Raw genomic sequence first — 20,482 nt, 5'->3', positions numbered from 1 at the left:
GTTTGGAGATGGCTAATATAGGCTTTGCCTGTTGCCAAATCCATTTGCATATTATTTGCAAATATATACATTTATTAAAATAAACTCTCTCTCTCTCTAAAATCTTGTAAATATGTAAATATGTATATTTTTGCCATTTTTGTATTCTTTGTTATATAATTAATTATAACTCTATAGGGAGAGGGCTTCATATAAGTTGGAAAACTTGTGCCCAATCCCATTGTATATAAAATTACACAATAAAATATGTTTAAATAAAAAAACTTGATATACTTTTTTCATAGTATATCATTACATATACTCCTTATACACATCTATAGACATTGGCGTCGCTAACAGGAAACTGATGAATACGAGTTTGGGGGATCCGTGTGTCTCCCCGGAAAAAAAATACGATCTAGAATGGCGGAGATGAGTTTTACGATATATTTGATGAATATGCGAGCGCCGAGGGCGCGAGATTTTGTTGTTTGGGGGCTCCGAGGGGGGGGGGGAGTCTCCCCCGAGAAAAAAAATTATGATTTGGAATGGCTGAGATGAGTTTTACAATGTATTTTGATGATTTTAAAGCATTCTTAACACTGTACTTTTTGTATTTAGAATTACTTGCATTTAGAAATGAGTGTCGTCATACCATTATGCAACCCAGCTCGATCTCAACATACCGGATTCACACCATCAGCACATTGTTGTGTAATTCAAAATAATAATAAATTGATCGTCTTGCTAAAACACATAAACAAATAAATCTTTTAAGAAGCATTTTTTGAAATATTATAAACCCTTGACGGACATTTTTAGTCTAGTCCGTGTGTATTGAACTTTCATTACTAAAAGTTTGAACATAACATGCTTGAACGTTTTAGGAAACACGCCGCGCAGCAGACAATTTTCTAAAATGAAGTACAAAAATGTGCAGGAGGACCCTTTTGTCTTTACTCTCCGTCCTGGGGAACACGGGGGGGGGGGGGGGGGATTGGTTGCAATTGTTGCAATTGAGACAGATCTCCGAAGTACTTTCTGAGAAATAGCGATAACAAACTTTAACTATTAAAAGGATGAAAGGATGAAATTTGAGATTTACGCACAGGGACCTCGCACGAATTTCATTGTTTTGTCTTAAAGTGAACAGTCGGGCATGGATGGCTAAAGTCGGTAAAAATGGTGTGAATGTATCCAGTATAATTTCTTATGAAATGGAAAAATAAAATCTCTCGTCAAAATCTGTCTGCGTACGAAGAAATTAATTTAAAGTATGGGAATTCTAAAACGTCCTCCCGGCTCACTATGTCCGTGGTTACATTTCCACACAGCCTCGCTTTCAATGCTTTCAACTTTTCTTTACTTTAATGGTCAGAACTGGGAAACTAAGCAGAACTTGACCGTCGTATTAATATGTGAGAACTTTTGGAAGGCCAATGAACGCATTTAGACTGGTTTTCTTTGCCCGACTATTCACTTTAAAGAAATGTACCGAAACGCATTCAAAGACGAACTGTATATGTTCCATGTCTCGTCTCAGTTCATTTTTTTTTAATTTCAAAATATTTTATTGGTAATACAATAAATATGAACATAATTGTAATATATATATATATCATAAATATAACAAAGTACATTGTATTACCAATTGGATTGGATAACAGGCAAAGCCTATACAAATCGTTCCAAATACAGTTCATTTTCGTGATAAATGGTGCTGAACAGTAAATATTATTTACTCTTTATACTTCGAGTAATAACAAACTTTTTGAAACTCTGGACACGTTACTAACAGTACAATGCTAACCAGAGTAGTATTCCCAGGAGATGACAACGGTACAATGGCTTTAGCAGAAAGAAGTCGGAATGTTACGGTATCCCACTGTCTCAACTGATTGGTTGGGCTTGGTGTCCGTTTTCCTGTTGTATCCATGTGTTAGAGACTTACCAACCCTCCCACCTGGCGTGAAATTCGCCATATATCAAAAAAGGTGTTGCATGGCAGTGGTACAGTCTTATTTGCATATATATATATATGCATGAGAGTGGTACAGTTTGCATATATATAGTAAAATGTATCATCCAACGTCTACCATACGTTTTCGGGAGGGAGGTAACTCGTACAGAAAGGATCACTCATTAACTCGGTACTGAATTAGAACTCATGAGGAAAAACGGTATAAAGCTAGTATATTAATAATCCGAAATAAAAGGCCAAAACAAATTCAAAGTAAAATCAAAATCATTTCTATGGAATATATATTCAGCCACTATAGGGCCTTCTTCAGTCCGAAATAACACTATGCGAGTTAGAGCCGAACGATTGATTGATTGATGATTGATTGATTGTATTACCACATAAAACCATTTAATAATATTACATATGCACTATCATAATTCTCTCACATTCACGTCTCTCATTCTACAAACATTATTATTATTTTATTACTTATTTTACCAAGTTCTATGCTCATAATTCTACCATATTGGCTCAATTATCCATTATCATATTAAATATTTTAATGAACAAAGTCGCCATTCCGTGTACACATCTTTAAATCTACATAGTTTCTAACTAATAGGTCAATAACAGAATATCACATACTGTAAGTTATTCTTATAACGATAATTAGCTTCAATTTAATTTTACTTCATTTTCTTTATGTCGCTTCTCTCATTATACACACATCTCATTCTTTATTCTCACATTCTATATATAACGCGCAAACCTTGACATTGAAAAGAATATTTACATGTATAATATAAGAAAATGTTCTAATATTATAAATAGTTTTGTCAATGTCCTATCCTTTCCAAATGGATATGCTGTGATAAACAAAGTATTTATTGTTTGCCTGAATATACTTTTTATCGTGATCACTATTTATAGATATTCAGCTATATTTTTTGTTTTTCATATCCACTATTTTTGTTGTTTTTTTCATATCCACTATTTTTGTTGTTTTTTCATATCCACTATTTTTGTTGTTTTTTCATATCCACTATTTTTGTTGTTTTTTCATATCCACTATTTTTGTTGTTTTTTCATATCCACTATTTTTGTTGTTTTTTGCTGAGGTTATTCACTCCTAACATTTTGGGGTTTTTCTTCCAAAAGACAGTTTGGTGCTAGACTGAAAATACTACTAATGGTATTTCTAATTTCACAGCATATCCATTTGGAAAGTTCGGACATGGACAAAATAAGTACACAGTAAATTAGCTATTACATCAGTATGATGGCAATTTCTACCAAAAGTACATATTGTTAATAACATTCAAACCAATATTTCCATTAACATGAGATCCCAGAGGAATCATAGCGCCCACCAAAGATTGATACATGTATATGAAAGAGGGATCTTTTCTCTGCTTTTTAAACTTAAGACTTCTTTTTTCTGCTTTTCAAACTTAAACTTCTTTTTTCTGCTTTTCAAACTTTAACTTATTTTTTATGCTTTTCAAATTTAAAACTATCAAAATCCAAGATGGTGGTCGGCCATCTTGTTTACCAATTGGTCCCAAAATGCAATAGGCGGAACTAGGGCCCTAGAAGAATCACAGGGACCTGACACGAAATTTTTAACCAACAGTATATATATACATCATATAATACTTATAACATATATATATATATATACTCTTGGTTAAAAATTTCGTGCCAGGTCCCTGAGAGAAGAACCTACAGATTAAATTTGAAAAAAATCCCTCCAGTACTTTATGAGAAATAGCGGTAACAAACCTAAACAATCAAAATCCAAGATGGGGGGCCTGTCGGCCATCTTGTTGACCGATCGAACCCAAAATGTACAACTAGAACCCTAGGGGAACACACAAATGAAATTTGAGAACGATCCCTTCAGTACTTTATGAAAATAGCGGTATTCAACAAACTTTAACTATCAAAGTCCAAGATGGCGGCCTATCAGCCATCTTGTTGACCGATTGGTCCCAAAATACAATATACAACTGTACACAACAAGGGGAACCTACATGTGAAATTTGAGAATGATCCCTTCAGTACTTTCTTGACATTGAAAAAAACAATTTATAATATTAGAAAATGTTCTAATATTATAAATAGTTTTGTCAATGTCCTATCCTTTCCAAATGGATATGCTGTGATAAACAAAGTATTTATTGTTTGCCTGAATATACTTTTTATCGTGATCAATATTTATAGATATTCAGCTATATTTTTTGTTTTTCATATCCATTATATTTTTTGTTTTTCATATCCACTATTTTTGTTGTTTTTTGCTGAGGTTATTCACTCCTAACATTTTGGATTTTTTTTTCTTCCAAAAGATAGTTTGGTGCTAGACTGAAAATACTACTAATGATGTTTCTAATTTGATGCCTCAATAGAAGTTTGGACATGGATAAAATAAGTACACAGTAAATTAGCTGTTACATCAGTATGCTGGCAATTTCTACCAAAAAGACATATTGTTAATAAAAATTAAGATAATTCAAACCAATATTTCCATTGCAAAGAAACTAGTTTTCGATTTCAACACCTCGCTGAAGTACATCCAGTGTATACGTATACCATACATATTGTCGAACATTTCTACACCTTCAAATTTAACAGTTGATAATTATACATGTAGTGATCAATCATCTGACAATTAATACAATATATAATAGAAGTGTAAGTCGTTTAAAGACAGTAGCCTATTTGACCCAATGAGAAATTGAATGAAGGTCAATGTATTTCATTTGAACCTATTTGACCCAACGTGACATTGAATGAATGTCAATGTCATTCAATGGAATATACAGGTAGCCATTCATCTCAGCATGCTAAAGGCCAAACATCAGGTCTCTAAACTTTAATTATTCATAAGAAGTCATTTAATTATTTTAGCCTATTTCACCCTTGGGACCATAAATTAAGGTCAAGGTCATTCATTTGGACAAACTTGGTAGCCCTCCATGTTAGCATGCTACTGACCCAATATCAGGTCTCTAGGCCTCTTAGTTATTGACAAGAATTTGTTTAAAATAAAGTAGCCTTTTTACCCCTGTGACATTGAATGAAGGTCATTCATTTGAACAAACCTGTAGCCCTTAAGCTTCATCCCAGTATGCTAGAGGCCAAATATCAGTACTCTGGACATTTCTGGACTATTGAGAAGTAATTGGAATGAAAATTTTATGCACAGTTGACGGCAGATAACATGGATGGTATATGATGAATATAGTTCATCCCAACCCTTTTGGTCAGATGACCTAACAAGAGGCCAAATGGGCCTTAACGGTCATCTGACTATACATATAATAAAACAAAGAAGAAATGGAAGTACGTCTTTCAAAAAATTGTAGACTATTTGATCCAGTGACCTTGAATGAAAGTCAAGGTCATTCATATGAACAAACTTCACCCAAGCATGCAACAGTCTTACTATCAGGTCTCTAGGCCTCTTATTTATTCACAAGAAGCTATTTTTAAGGTTTTAGCCTATTTGACTCCCTTGACCTACAAATAAATAGATTGCCAGGCAGTATGTAGCCACACTTCATGCTCGCAAATGCATGTGTATCTACATGTATGTGTATTCAATGTTGTAGCATACACAATACAAAATGCAAAGTACATTGACGGTTTGGTTGACAGCTCGCGATTTATCAATTTGCTCCTCAAATGAAAGTCGTAATTAAGTAAACAGACACATGGTAAACAAGGACAAAGTTTAATAGTATAAAGACAAAACAAACATAAAATTGTGAGAGTCATTTGTCAGGTTTTGTCCACAGATCCCGAATCCTGCTTCTGTTGTTGTCGACTTTTTTGGCTCTTTATAAAATTCCTGAAAGATTCCAGTTCCCTTTGTTCTTCCTCTGTAAAAGACAAACAATGATTGTGTTGTAAATAATGTGCAGTAACTCCTGACAGTGTTAACGTTTATCAAAGGCATGTACTGAAACAACACTCTGCAAAGACAGGTTTTCTACCATTTCCAATAACTACCACAATTTACCATGAACAATTAATAATTTCCATTGCAGTCTTGGCTATACAATGAATGTTGCCCTGATGATACCCAAGTTATCTCAACCTTTGTACATAGTGTATGCAATACTGTTTATCTAATATGATATACCTGTAGGTTACAATATACCTGCCAGCTAATACATGTAATACATGGCCATTCTACAACTATGAAGAATTCAGTACAAACAATGACAATTTTTACCAAAGTTTCTCCATAATTAGGGGGTCATTTCCAGGTAAAGAAAATTAATTTAAATTTTCAATCGATTTTTTATTTAAATTCAAAAGTAAAGTATCCAATATTTTATTTTTTCAAAAAGGTGGACTGCTTGCATGTACAAATGTGTAGATTTAATCTATCAAGTTCAGGTGTGAAAGAAAAATACTATTAAATCTATTAGATGAAAGTTAAACAGTATAGTTTATTATTCATTTCTTTTGAAAGAGGTTTGCGGATACTTAGTGCAAATATTTTGTGAAAGATAACTTTGTCCTAAAAGCCCTCATTTTCCAATGTATAAGTGGGTGTGCATTGTGTTGACTTACCATCCATCATCTCTGGGTCGTGTGCCTCCTCGTCGCTGTCCTCTTCCACTAAGCCGGGCGTGATGGCCATTCCATCTGTCTGCTTTTTCAGTACTGCAGAAAGAGAAGGTAATATCATCACATCAATAAAATATATAGTACATGTAAGAACACACAAGAGCATTTCTTATTTAGTTGCAATGATGCAATTCTGAAAGAGAACGGATGAATTTTAAAAGATTGCTGTCAGCCATAAATGTAATATGGACAGGGCACAGTCAGGTTCGTTCTACAGTCCATCACAGGGGCAATGACATCAGGCATAATAAAGACAGAAAACATTTAAACAAATCGCACTGAAGAAATAAAGGATAAAATCAAGAAATGAAACCCTATGTTACAATTAAGGACACCTCTGTAAAAACTATTTACCAGGTTTGTCTTTGCTCATATCCACACGTAAACGTGACAGCTGTTCCTCTTGCTCGGCCAGCTCTTTTTCTTCTTTTTCACGTCTCATTTTCTCATACTGGGGTCTATAATCTCTGAAAGACAAAAATAAATAGAAAATGTTGTTGGATTAGAAGTGGGTACATTGTTTATTTATGTGTCCTTTTAACAGTCAGTTTTTTAAGGAAAATGAGCGAAGGAAAGCCGGAAAACCTTAAGAAAAAACACTGACCAGCTGTCAGTACCTACGGCCCACATGGGATTCTAACGTGACACCCACAAGTAATGAGGAAATGGTAAATGGTCAAAACAACCACTCAGTCACCCTGGCCCTAAAAACTTGTTACTTGAAATCATTAGAGTGTTTGTTTTATCGAATGATGAAAACAAAGATGAAAATCAAAACCAAAATTGTAAGTAACAAGGACATAGTCATTCAGATCCCCCGCCAATGGAGATATCAAAACTGAAGTAAGTTTGATTTTGGAGACTTACGTGTATGAAAAAAAAACAGGAAAAAGGAAGTTGAGCTAAAGAAAGATGGAGTATAATTCAAGTAGAGTGGGGCTGCAATTGTTGAATCAGGTATACAGCCTTGACATTTATATAAGACTATATACACAAAGATGGGTGGAGTTTTGCAAAGTAACATTTACCATTTACCATGATATTTTCAGCAATGTTTCCATGGTAACGGAAAAAGTGCAAAAAAAGAAAACCTAAAAATAGCAAAAGGTACTACTAGACCATAAAAAGAATGTGTCTATGAAGTTTCGTGGAAATATCTCTGCTGCTTTTAGAGTTATGCTCCGGAAATGAACCTGCTACAAAAATATGATATTTTCAGCAATGTTTCTATGGTTACAGAAAAAAAGCACAAAAAGTGAAAACCTAAAAATAGCAAAAGGCACTACTAGACCATAAGAACAATGTGTCTATGAAGTTTCATGGAAATATTTCTGCTGGTTTTAGAGTTGTGCTCCGGAAACGATTCTTACACAAAAATCTGCCATTTTCAGCAATGTTTCCATGGTTACAGAAAAAAGTACAATAAGTGAAAACCTTAAAATAGCAAAAGGCACTACTAGACCATAAGACTAATCTGCCTATGGAGTTCCGTGCATATATCTCAACCGGTTTTACAGTTATGCTGCGGAAACGAACCTAGTACAAAAATATGACATTTTCAGCAATGTTTCCATGGTTACAGAAAAAAGCACAAAATGTGAAAACCTAAAAATAGCAAAAGGCACTACTAGACCATAAAAACAATGTGTCTATGAAGTTTCATGGAAATGTCTCTGCTGGTTTTAGAGTTGTGCTCCGGAAACGATTCTTACACAAAAATCTGCCATTTTCAGCAATGTTTCCATGTTTACAGAAAAAAATACAATAAGTGAAAACCTTAAAATAGCAAAAGGCACTACTAGACCATAAGACTAATCTGCCTATGGAGTTCCGTGCATATATCTCAACCGGTTTTCCAGTTATGCTCCGGAAACAAACCTGGTACAAAAATATGATATTTTCAGCAATGTTTCCATGGTTACGGAAAAAGTGCAAAAAATGAAAACCTAAAAATAGCAAAAGGCACTACTAGACCTTAAGAACAATGTGTCTATGAAGTTTCATGGAAATATCTCTGCTGGTTTTAGAGTTGTGCTCCGGAAACGATTCTTACACAAAAATCTGCCATTTTCAGCAATGTTTCCATGGTTACAGAAAAAAGTACAAAAAGTGAAAACCTTAAAATAGCAAAAGGCACTACTAGACCATAAGACCAATGTGTCTATGAAGTTTCGTGGAAATATCTCTTCTGGTTTTAGAGTTATGCTCCGGAAACGTACCTGGTACAAAAATATGATATTTTCAGTAATGTTTCCATGGTTACGGAAAAAAATGCAAAAAATGAAAACCTAAAAATAGCAAAAGGCACTACTAGACCATAAGACCAATGTGTGTATGAAGTTTCGTGGAAATATCTCTACTGGTTTTAGAGTTATGCTCCGGAAACTATTCGTACGGACAGACAGACGGACGGACGGACGGAACCCATTTGTATATCCCCCGCCAACTTCGTTGGGCGGGGGATAATAAACATTTCACAGCATGAGACAATTCTCATTATTTCTCCTGACTAGGTTGGTTTATTTTCAGAGCAACATATTTTGTTTCCTTACCTTTTTATATTAAAGATAATTTTCATCAAACTTACTTTTCATATTCCTCTGCTGCATCAGCTACATGCTTGAAAAACTGGTCTACACCCTCTCCAGTCACTGAGGATACGCCAACATTCTACAGTAAATAACACATAACTACAGTACTGAGGATACGCCAACATTCTACAGTAAATAACACATAACTTCAGTACTGAGGATACGCCAACATTCTACAGTAAATAACACATAACTTCAGTACTGAGGATACGCCAACATTCTACAGTAAATAACACATAACTTCAGTACTGAGGATACGCCAACATTCTACAGTAAATAACACATAACTCCAGTCACTGAGGATACGCCAACATTCTACAGTACATAACACATAACTCCAGTCACTGAGGATACGCCAACATTCTACAGTAAATAACACATAACTTCAGTACTGAGGATACGCCAACATTCTACAGTAAATAACACATAACTTCAGTACTGAGGATACGCCAACATTCTACAGTAAATAACACATAACTTCAGTACTGAGGATACGCCAACATTCTACAGTAAATAACACATAACTTCAGTACTGAGGATACGCCAACATTCTACAGTAAATAACAAAAAACTTCAGTAAATGTCTAAGGGATTGGTTATAATTGGAAGATGTAAGAACTCCACTTCTTCAGTTTTCAGACTGTAGGCTGATTGAAGTAGGTAACCGAGGATGGCCTTTCCGTTATGTAAGCCAGTTGAACAAAATGTGTATTTTTTGGATTTTTGGTTATTGTGATTAGGCTCAGTAATTTTCTAATGGGTTTCAACTGGAAGTTTTTACCAAAATGATGAAATTATTAAGCAATGTAGTATCATACAGTCATTTTGCTTATTCAATGATGAAACTTAGTTTTATAATTATACAACTCACACGGAGGTTGGCATAGAATTCGTCTAACACCAAGGACATAGACCTGGTCAGATTAGAAACATAAGACGTCTCATGCTCTAGCGCATCCTGGAAAACTTCAAAGTCAGTCATCCATTCAACGGCGAATCTGTTGTCCACAATATCAATCTGCAAATAAAAGTTATATTTAAGGTATCATGACACTCAAACCTATAGATGGCTTATCTGCCCTTGTAAGGTATTGATTGTAATTACATGTGATTGCGAGCGTAGCGTCCTATTTTTCAGAGAGAATGACATGAATTTTGCTCATGAAATAATGTCACAATGGATACCTACATGAAAGGGAGGTAAGTCTGTAATATACAATATGAATGTGTCAGGTTTAGAAGGTGGAGGAAAGTTGGAGTTTGTGAAGTAAAAACATTGAGCTATCATTGTCAGTAACTGGCAATAACTAGTGATAATACATCTTACATGTCCAAACATCTTACCTAACCTGGCAATAACTAGTGGTAATACATCTTACATGTCCAAACATCTTACCTAACCTGACAATAACTAGTGGTAATACATCTTACATGTCCAAACATCTTACCTAACCTGGCAATAACTAGTGGTAATACATCTTACATGTCCAAACATCTTACCTAACCTGACAATAACTAGTGGTAATACATCTTACATGTCCAAACATCTTACCTAACCTGGCAATAACTAGTGGTAATACATCTTACATGTCCAAACATCTTACCTAACCTGGCAATAACTAGTGGTAATACATCTTACATGTCCAAACATCTTACCTAACCTGACAATAACTAGTGGTAATACATCTTACATGTCCAAACATCTTACCTAACCTGGCAATAACTAGTGGTAATACATCTTACATGTCCAAACATCTTACCTAACCTGGCAATAACTAGTGGTAATACATCTTACATGACCAAACATCTAACCTAACCTGGCAATTAACTAGTGGTAATACATCTTACATGTCCAAACATCTTACCTAACCTAGCAATAACTAGTGGTAATACATCTTACATGTCCAAACATCTTACCTAACCTGGCAATAACTAGTGGTAATACATCTTACATGACCAAACATCTTACCTAACCTGGCAATTACTAGTGGTAATACATCTTACATGTCCAAACATCTTACCTAACCTGGCAATAACTAGTGGTAATACATCTTACATGTCCAAACATCTTACCTAACCTGGCAATAACTAGTGGTAATACATCTTAAATGTCCAAACATATTACCTAACCTGACAATAACTAGTGGTAATACATCTTACATGTCCAAACATATTACCTAACCTGACAATAACTAGTGGTAATACATCTTACATGTCCAAACCTCTTACCTAACCTGGCAATAACTAGTGGTAATACATCTTACACGTCCAAACATCTTACCTAACCTGACAATAACTAGTGGTAATACATCTTACATGTCCAAACATCTTACCTAACCTGACAATAACTAGTGGTAATACATCTTACATGTCCAAATATCTTACCTAACCTGACAATAACTAGTGGTAATACATCTTACATGTCCAAACATCTTACCTAACCTGGCAATAACTAGTGGTAATACATCTTACATGTCCAAACATCTTACCTAACCTGGCAATAACTAGTGGTAATACATCTTACATGTCCAAACATCTTACCTAACCTGGCAATAACTAGTGGTAATACATCTTACATGTCCAAACATCTTACCTAACCTGACAATAACTAGTGGTAATACATCTTACATGTCCAAACATCTTACCTAACCTGACAATAACTAGTGGTAATACATCTTACATGTCCAAACATCTTACCTTACCTGGCAATAACTAGTGGTAATACATCTTACATGTCCAAACATCTTACCTAACCTGGCAATAACTAGTAATCATACATCTTACATGACCAAACATCTTACCTAACCTGGCAATAACTAGTAGTAATACATCTTACATGTCCAAACATCTTACCTAACCTGACAATAACTAGTGGTAATACATCTTACATGTCCAAACATCTTACCTAACCTGGCAATAACTAGTAGTAATACATCTTACATGTCCAAACATCTTACCTAACCTGACAATAACTAGTTGTAATACATCTTACATGTCCAAACATCTTACCTAACCTGGCAATAACTAGTGGTAATACATCTTACATGTCCAAACATCTTACCTAACCTGACAATAACTAGTGGTAATACATCTTACATGTCCAAACATCTTACCTAACCTGGCAATAACTAGTGGTAATACATCTTACATGTCCAAACATCTTACCTAACCTGGCAATAACTAGTGGTAATACATCTTACATGTCCAAACATCTTACCTAACCTGGCAATAACTAGTGATAATACATCTTACATGTCCAAACATCTTACCTAACCTGACAATAACTAGTGGTAATACATCTTACATGTCCAAACATCTTACCTAACCTGACAATAACTAGTGGTAATACATCTTACATGTCCAAACATCTTACCTAACCTGGCAATAACTAGTGGTAATACATCTTACATGTCCAAACATCTTACCTAACCTGCAATAACTAGTGGTAATACATCTTACATGTCCAAACATCTTACCTAACCTGGCAATAACTAGTGGTAATACATCTAACATGTCCAAACATCTTACCTAACCTGGCAATAACTAGTGGTAATACATCTTACATGTCCAAACATCTTACCTAACCTGGCAATAACTAGTGGTAATACATCTTACATGTCCAAACATCTTACCTAACCTGGCAATAACTAGTGGTAATACATCTTACATGTCCAAACATCTTACCTAACCTGACAATAACTAGTGGTAATACATCTTACATGTCCAAACATCTTACCTAACCTGGCAATAACTAGTGGTAATACATCTTACATGTCCAAACATCTTACCTAACCTGACAATAACTAGTGGTAATACATCTTACATGTCCAAACATCTTACCTAACCTGGCAATAACTAGTGGTAATACATCTTACATGTCCAAACATCTTACCTAACCTGACAATAACTAGTGGTAATACATCTTACATGTCCAAACATCTTACCTAACCTGACAATAACTAGTGGTAATACATCTTACATGTCCAAACATCTTACCTAACCTGACAATAACTAGTGGTAATACATCTTACATGTCCAAACATCTTACCTAACCTGACAATAACTAGTGGTAATACATCTTACATGTCCAAACATCTTACCTAACCTGGCAATAACTAGTGGTAATACATCTTACATGTCCAAACATCTTACCTAACCTGGCAATAACTAGTGGTAATACATCTTACATGTCCAAACATCTTACCTAACCTGGCAATAACTAGTGGTAATACATCTTACATGTCCAAACATCTTACCTAACCTGACAATAACTAGTGGTAATACATCTTACATGTCCAAACATCTTACCTAACCTGACAATAACTAGTGGTAATACATCTTACATGTCCAAACATCTTACCTAACCTGACAATAACTAGTGGTAATACATCTTACATGTCCAAACATCTTACCTAACCTGGCAATAACTAGTGGTAATACATCTTACATGTCCAAACATCTTACCTAACCTGACAATAACTAGTGGTAATACATCTTACATGTCCAAACATCTTACCTAACCTGGCAATAACTAGTGGTAATACATCTTACATGTCCAAACATCTTACCTAACCTGACAATAACTAGTGGTAATACATCTTACATGTCCAAACATCTTACCTAACCTGGCAATAACTAGTGGTAATACATCTACATGTCCAAACAAATCATCTTACCTAAACCTGGCAATAACTAGTGGTAATACATCTTACATGTCCAAACATCTTACCTAACCTGGCAATAACTAGTGGTAATACATCTTACATGTCCAAACATCTTACCTAACCTGACAATAACTAGTGGTAATACATCTTACATGTCCAAACATCTTACCTAACCTGGCAATAACTAGTGGTAATACATCTTACATGTCCAAACATCTTACCTAACCTGGCAATAACTAGTGGTAATACATCTTACATGTCCAAACATCTTACCTAACCTGACAATAACTAGTGGTAATACATCTTACATGTCCAAACATCTTACCTAACCTGACAATAACTAGTGGTAATACATCTTACATGTCCAAACATCTTACCTAACCTGACAATAACTAGTGGTAATACATCTTACATGTCCAAACATCTTACCTAACCTGGCAATAACTAGTGGTAATACATCTTACATGTCCAAACATCTTACCTAACCTGGCAATAACTAGTGGTAATACATCTTACATGTCCAAACATCTTACCTAACCTGGCAATAACTAGTGGTAATACATCTTACATGTCCAAACATCTTACCTAACCTGGCAATAACTAGTGGTAATACATCTTACATGTCCAAACATCTTACCTAACCTGACAATAACTAGTGGTAATACATCTTACATGTCCAAACATCTTACCTAACCTGGCAATAACTAGTGGTAATACATCTTACATGTCCAAACATCTTACCTAACCTGACAATAACTAGTGGTAATACATCTTACATGTCCAAACATCTTACCTAACCTGACAATAACTAGTGGTAATACATCTTACATGTCCAAACATCTTACCTAACCTGACAATAACTAGTGGTAATACATCTTACATGTCCAAACATCTTACCTAACCTGACAATAACTAGTGGTAATACATCTTACATGTCCAAACATCTTACCTAACCTGACAATAACTAGTGGTAATACATCTTACATGTCCAAACATCTTACCTAACCTGGCAATAACTAGTGGTAATACATCTTACATGTCCAAAACATCTTACCTAACCTGGCAATAACTAGTGGTAATACATCTTACATGTCCAAACATCTTACCTAACCTGAATACAATAGTCCAAACATCATAGCTAATATGTAATACATCTTACATGTCAAACTCTTACCTAACCTGACAATAGCGTAGGGGTTAGAATTGTACCTGCTGCCCCTATTGCATGATCGTAAAAGGCGACTAAATTTAGGATCTTATCTTTTCTCTTCTTCCTAACTGACTTTATCTTTCCTAATGCCTCCCTTGGCACCGCCTCACATTTGGCCTTGATTTGAGCGTTCGCCCCTGTGAGGAAGGCTCTGGGTTCTGTCCCCTGGCCGAGACACACCAAAGTCTATAAAAGTGGTAGTTTTCGCTCCTGCTTAGCGTTCAGCATACAGGGAGTGGGACGACTGGTTCGCCCGTTGTCAGTATAATGTGACCGGGTGGGGTGTGTTGCTTGGTGTCTTCGGCGGCATGCTTCAGTGATATAGCACTATAAAAAGGGCAACAGTTCCTCTATACAAGAAGACACTACATGAATATACCGCAGTCTCCCAAAACACGCACCTCGCACGACATACACGCAACACACCGCATACATGGGAGGCCGTCCTTACATGACCATAGCTGTTAATAGGACGTTAATAAATCAAACAACAAACAAACAAACATGTAAACATCTTACAAAAAACCTAACCTGACAATAACTAGTGGTAATACATCTTACATGTCCAAACATCTTACCTAACCTGACAATAACTAGTGGTAATACATCTTACATGTCCAAACATCTTACCTAACCTGACAATAACTAGTGGTAATACATCTTACATGTCCAAACATCTTACCTAACCTGGCAATAACTAGTGGTAATACATCTTACATGTCCAAACATCTTACCTAACCTGACAATAACTAGTGGTAATACATCTTACATGTCCAAACATCTTACCTAACCTGGCAATAACTAGTGGTAATACATCTTACATGTCCAAACATCTTACCTAACCTGGCAATAACTAGTGGTAATACATCTTACATGTCCAAACATCTTACCTAACCTGGCAATAACTAGTGGTAATACATCTTACATGACCAAACATCTTACCTAACCTGGCAGTAACTAGTGGTAATACATCTTACATGTCCAAACATCTTACCTAACCTGGCAATAACTAGTGGTAATACATCTTACATGTCCAAACATCTTACCTAACCTGGCAATAACTAGTGGTAATACATCTTACATGTCCAAACATCTTACCTAACCTGGCAATAACTAGTGGTAATACATCTTACATGTCCAAACATCTTACCTAACCTGGCAATAACTAGTGGTAATACATCTTACATGTCCAAACATCTTACCTAACCTGGCAATAACTAGTGGTAATACACATCTTACATGTCCAAACATCTTACCTAACCTGGCAATAACTAGTGGTAATACATCTTACATGTCCAAACATCTTACCTAACCTGGCAATAACTAGTGGTAATACATCTTACATGTCCAAACATCTTACCTAACCTGACAATAACTAGTGGTAATACATCTCTAACATGTCCAAACATCTTACCTAACCTGGCAATAACTAGTGGTAATACATCTTACATGTCCAAACATCTTACCTAACCTGACAATAACTAGTGGTAATACATCTTACATGTCCAAACATCTTACCTAACCTGACAATAACTAGTAGTAATACATCTTACATGTCCAAACATCTTACCTAACCTGACAATAACTAGTGGTAATACATCTTACATGTCCAAACATCTTACCTAACCTGACAATAACTAGTGGTAATACATCTTACATGTCCAAACATCTTACCTAACCTGGCAATAACTAGTGGTAATACATCTTACATGTCCAAACATCTTACCTAACCTGGCAATAACTAGTGGTAATACATCTTACATGTCCAAACATCTTACCTACCCAGGTACTGTGGCCCTTAAGGTTTTCATTGACAAACACTCACTCTAACAACTTTGACACTGTGGCCATTAAGATGTTCTCATCCGTATGTTAAGTATTGTTTGTCATCCAATGTATGAACATTTACAATGTCTTACCTTGTTCATGGCCACGATGAAGGGCAGTTTGGTTTTGTACAGGATACTACAGGCATACAGCATGTTAGACATAAACGTGACAGGATTAACACTACGGGATGTATCCATCACATAAACCACTACTGTCGGAAACGTGGAGGCCTGAAAAAACGTATACATTATTATAATTTTGTGAACTAATAATGACATTTATCACTCATTTTATCTTATTTCGTTAACAAAGCAACCTCTCATTTTCAAGCCTAATGATTTTTTTATAGACATTTAATTTTGTGATTCAGATTTAGCTCATATCATAGGTCTACTTTTAACTGTGCTGAAGACATTTGTGTGGAGATGAGCATTTGCACAGGAAAATTAATTGGTTTACTTTATATTCAAAGGGAACATTAATCCCATCATAATGGTAATGAAAATAATTTCATCATTATTTATGGTACTTGCATTAATATTGTCTATTACCCTTCGTCTTTATATTTCATCTTTGATTTATGCATTGTGAAATCAGATGCTGTGATTCATTCTTTTTTATTCAATGAACATGCATTTTGTTTTTGTCATTACAATCTGCGCTTTATTGTAGGTCAACGTTACAATATTTTCACACAATTATTTTCAAATTTTAAAAACAAATTTTATTAATAATAAATTAGTTTATAAAAGAGTCTGGCTATACAGTGTCTGGTACTAATGGCCGACTCACCAGTGTTTCCGTGATGATTGACCCCGAGGCTGACCAGGTAAATACCTCTATCTGACCAGGAGTGTCCAGTATGATGTACCTGTAATAAGAGATTTTCTTCTAATTAGCTAATTTGTTAAATGTTGGTTTGACTACAATCCGGGAGACAGATACACACTGTAAACAACTTGGGTTCCACTAATATCTTTTTATCTGAAATTAATTTATTTCAAAGTAATGTTTCATAAGACTGCAAACAATTATGATACTGTACATTGGTCAAGTTTTACTGAAGGTTTACAGACAGCTAATTATTATTTCATTAAATGCAGATAAATCACTGAAATGTAGCTATTTACCGATAAATCAAATATTTCCATATTTTATTTGATATTTTCAATGTCTTTTTTAGCTTATATCTATCCTCAAAAAAGTTTATACAAATTAATACATACTCATGTTCAGTTGATTTTTGCTCTAAAAATTTCATCACCTGTGAAAAAAATAAAAGTAATTGCAATTTTAAATATCTTCATGATGTAAATAGTAAACCACCTACAGCAAGATAAATGTTACTTGGAAGAAACATTTTCTGAATATTGCAACTCTAAATCTAGTGTACTGAAAATGTCTCCATTGACCAGAGAGAAGATGAAATCAAGGGAGGTAACTTTTACTAAAGATTAGGAAAACAATACACAACAAAACTTACAACAGTAGTCAGTATAGTTTACACATAGGCAGCAAAATTAGTACGATTAGTATATATATTTTTATAATTCTCTGTGCATTGGTGTTTATTAATCATCTCTGTTACGTTATCAAAGCCTGTATAGTTCAGCATTTACAAAGAGTACATGTTTCTCAAAGTAGGTTTTACCGAAAAAGGTAAAGAAACAATACAAACCTGATCAAACCTGGTGGCAAACAGATTCAATGAGGTGACAATTCCTCCATTAGGTCCTAAACAGTATCTGGTTTATAGTTAGGGTATACACACACACATAATTACATCTAATTCAACATCCTTATGAGTACATTGATGTTTGTCCTAACAGTGATCTACATGTACATATGTATGTCAAATCATTTGACAAACAAATCAAACATATCATAAGGATTTAACTGATGTTGCTAGATATATGGAACATGAATTGATACTGAATATACTATCAAAGATTTGGTGAATTTATATTGTATTGCATTATACCGGTAGTTCAAGAATTCAAATCAATGCTATAAGTTTTAATTTGTAGATTTGATGTTCCAATGAACACATGATATTTTGATGTACCCACTAAAGTCTAAGGATACTGTTTCATAACTTCTTTGTAATTCACTGTGTCTCTAATATCTGAAATTAACGAAAAATAAATCATAATAATTAAAACAAACATATTTAGATCCACATTAGTAATCATGACATGAATTGATATTATGCTACACTGTTAATCAAATATCGGTAGCATGTAACAATAAGGAGTCCCTGTAAGCTACATCTAAGTTACTGAACTTAAAGCATGTTAAAGGAATATGACATTTGTTGAGCGACTTACATTAAGTAGAATTGATGCATCTCTCTGTAGCTTTACTAGTAAAATGATATTTAAAACACTTTTCACCACTTTATGACAACAATTAGAAATAGAAATTAAAATCTTCTTGGTACCGAAATTACAGTAGTTCAAATTTAAAAAATAACTTCAATGCAATTTGATCAGGAAAAGGGTACCAATTAAACTTGAGTCTGTTACAATCCAAACAAATTGATTTTCTCAGCTATTGTAGTCTTTAGGCCTTGCAATGATGTAATGAAATTTATATCAGGAAATTATCTTTTTATCTAACCAATATTTGCTGGAAAGGGGACTTCTAAAACAGCTGGATCCAAGTTGATGACATATGGTGGTTTTTTCCTGGCATGGAGATGAGCAGTGATTCTCTGGATAACAGAAGAAATAGTCATAAGGATCAGCTTGTCAAAGACATTTTTCAGTTGAAACACATGTCACTTAATACTTGTTCAATTTATAAAATTCAACCCATAAATTATAACCTAATTATCAAGTTTTAGTGTCAAATGATGAAGTAGAAAACTTTTTTCTTTCATTAATATTATAGAACCATATACATTGTATGATATGTCAAGTATTTTAATTATGTTTCTGATATGTACATGTAATAACTTATTATGAGGTAGGTCATAATAAATTTAAGCTATATCAAATCTGATTCTCTATCTTATTGTTCATCATACATAATCCTGTATTTGGGTAACTAAATGATTACTAAAATTCAGTAAAATGCAGGACAGTTACTCAAATACAGGACTATTACACTTATGTGAGAGTGTGTCCAGCCTTCCATGCCATTGAATTGGTTATTGTTGAAGAATCGCATGTTTAAATAGATTGAATACAAAATTATCTGACTGTGGTATGGTAAAAAATACATGTATGTGTAAATAAATAGTACATGCTTAATTTTTAAAGCAAACTTCTACTTTCTGTTTACTCAGCAAGCTAATTCAAATGGTGATATTTTTTAACCTGTACAAATGTTGTTTTCCCAGATCCAGCCATGCCGAGGACTATGATACACGTGGGCTTTTTAAGCCCTTCTTTGGAACCTCCGGCCGAAGACATCGGCTCAGGGTGACTGCAAGCACCTGCTCCTTCTCCCCCACGTGCACCATCAGTCTCCATATTGTTTTGAAACACTTGGGAGTTTAACTTGGGTTATTTTCGTATCATTTCAGTTTTACTAAATTTATTAAAATGGCAAAATATATTCAATTTTATTTCTTTTTAAATTAAGATTAATATTATTGAAC

At 34.5% G+C, this 20,482-nt stretch overlaps 1 protein-coding gene across 1 annotated transcript; it reads right to left on the bottom strand.

Moving 5' to 3' along the window:
- Positions 1–5,664: 5,664 nt before the first annotated feature.
- LOC138332161 (GPN-loop GTPase 1-like) lies at positions 5,665–20,378 on the bottom strand. Its single transcript, XM_069280147.1, has 12 exons — positions 20,199–20,378; positions 19,498–19,591; positions 18,964–19,003; positions 18,557–18,623; positions 18,105–18,142; positions 17,671–17,749; positions 16,968–17,108; positions 10,046–10,192; positions 9,171–9,253; positions 6,938–7,050; positions 6,527–6,619; positions 5,665–5,826 (listed from the first exon to the last, which is right to left on the bottom strand). Exons 1-12 carry the CDS (start codon positions 20,352–20,354, stop codon positions 5,726–5,728), a joined length of 1,152 nt encoding a protein of 383 aa, XP_069136248.1. The 5' UTR covers positions 20,355–20,378; the 3' UTR covers positions 5,665–5,725.
- Positions 20,379–20,482: the final 104 nt, after the last annotated feature.

Source organism: Argopecten irradians, chromosome 9 (genome assembly GCF_041381155.1).
Source record: "Argopecten irradians isolate NY chromosome 9, Ai_NY, whole genome shotgun sequence".
NCBI classification, from domain to species: domain Eukaryota; kingdom Metazoa; phylum Mollusca; class Bivalvia; order Pectinida; family Pectinidae; genus Argopecten; species Argopecten irradians.
This window is presented reverse-complemented; position numbering and strand designations above follow the sequence as displayed.

What these genes read in the sequence shown, in the direction of transcription:
- LOC138332161 (XM_069280147.1), bottom strand. Translation starts at nt 20,354, where the DNA reads ATGGAGACTGATGGTGCACGTGGGGGAGAAGGAGCAGGTGCTTGCAGT. An exon ending in CAAAAATCAACTGAACATGA is followed by an intron (nt 17,750 to 18,104) that starts GTATGTATTAAT and finishes CTCTTATTACAG; the next exon opens with GTACATCATACTGGACACTC. An exon ending in AATTCTATGCCAACCTCCGT is followed by an intron (nt 9,254 to 10,045) that starts GTGAGTTGTATA and finishes TATTTACTGTAG; the next exon opens with AATGTTGGCGTATCCTCAGT.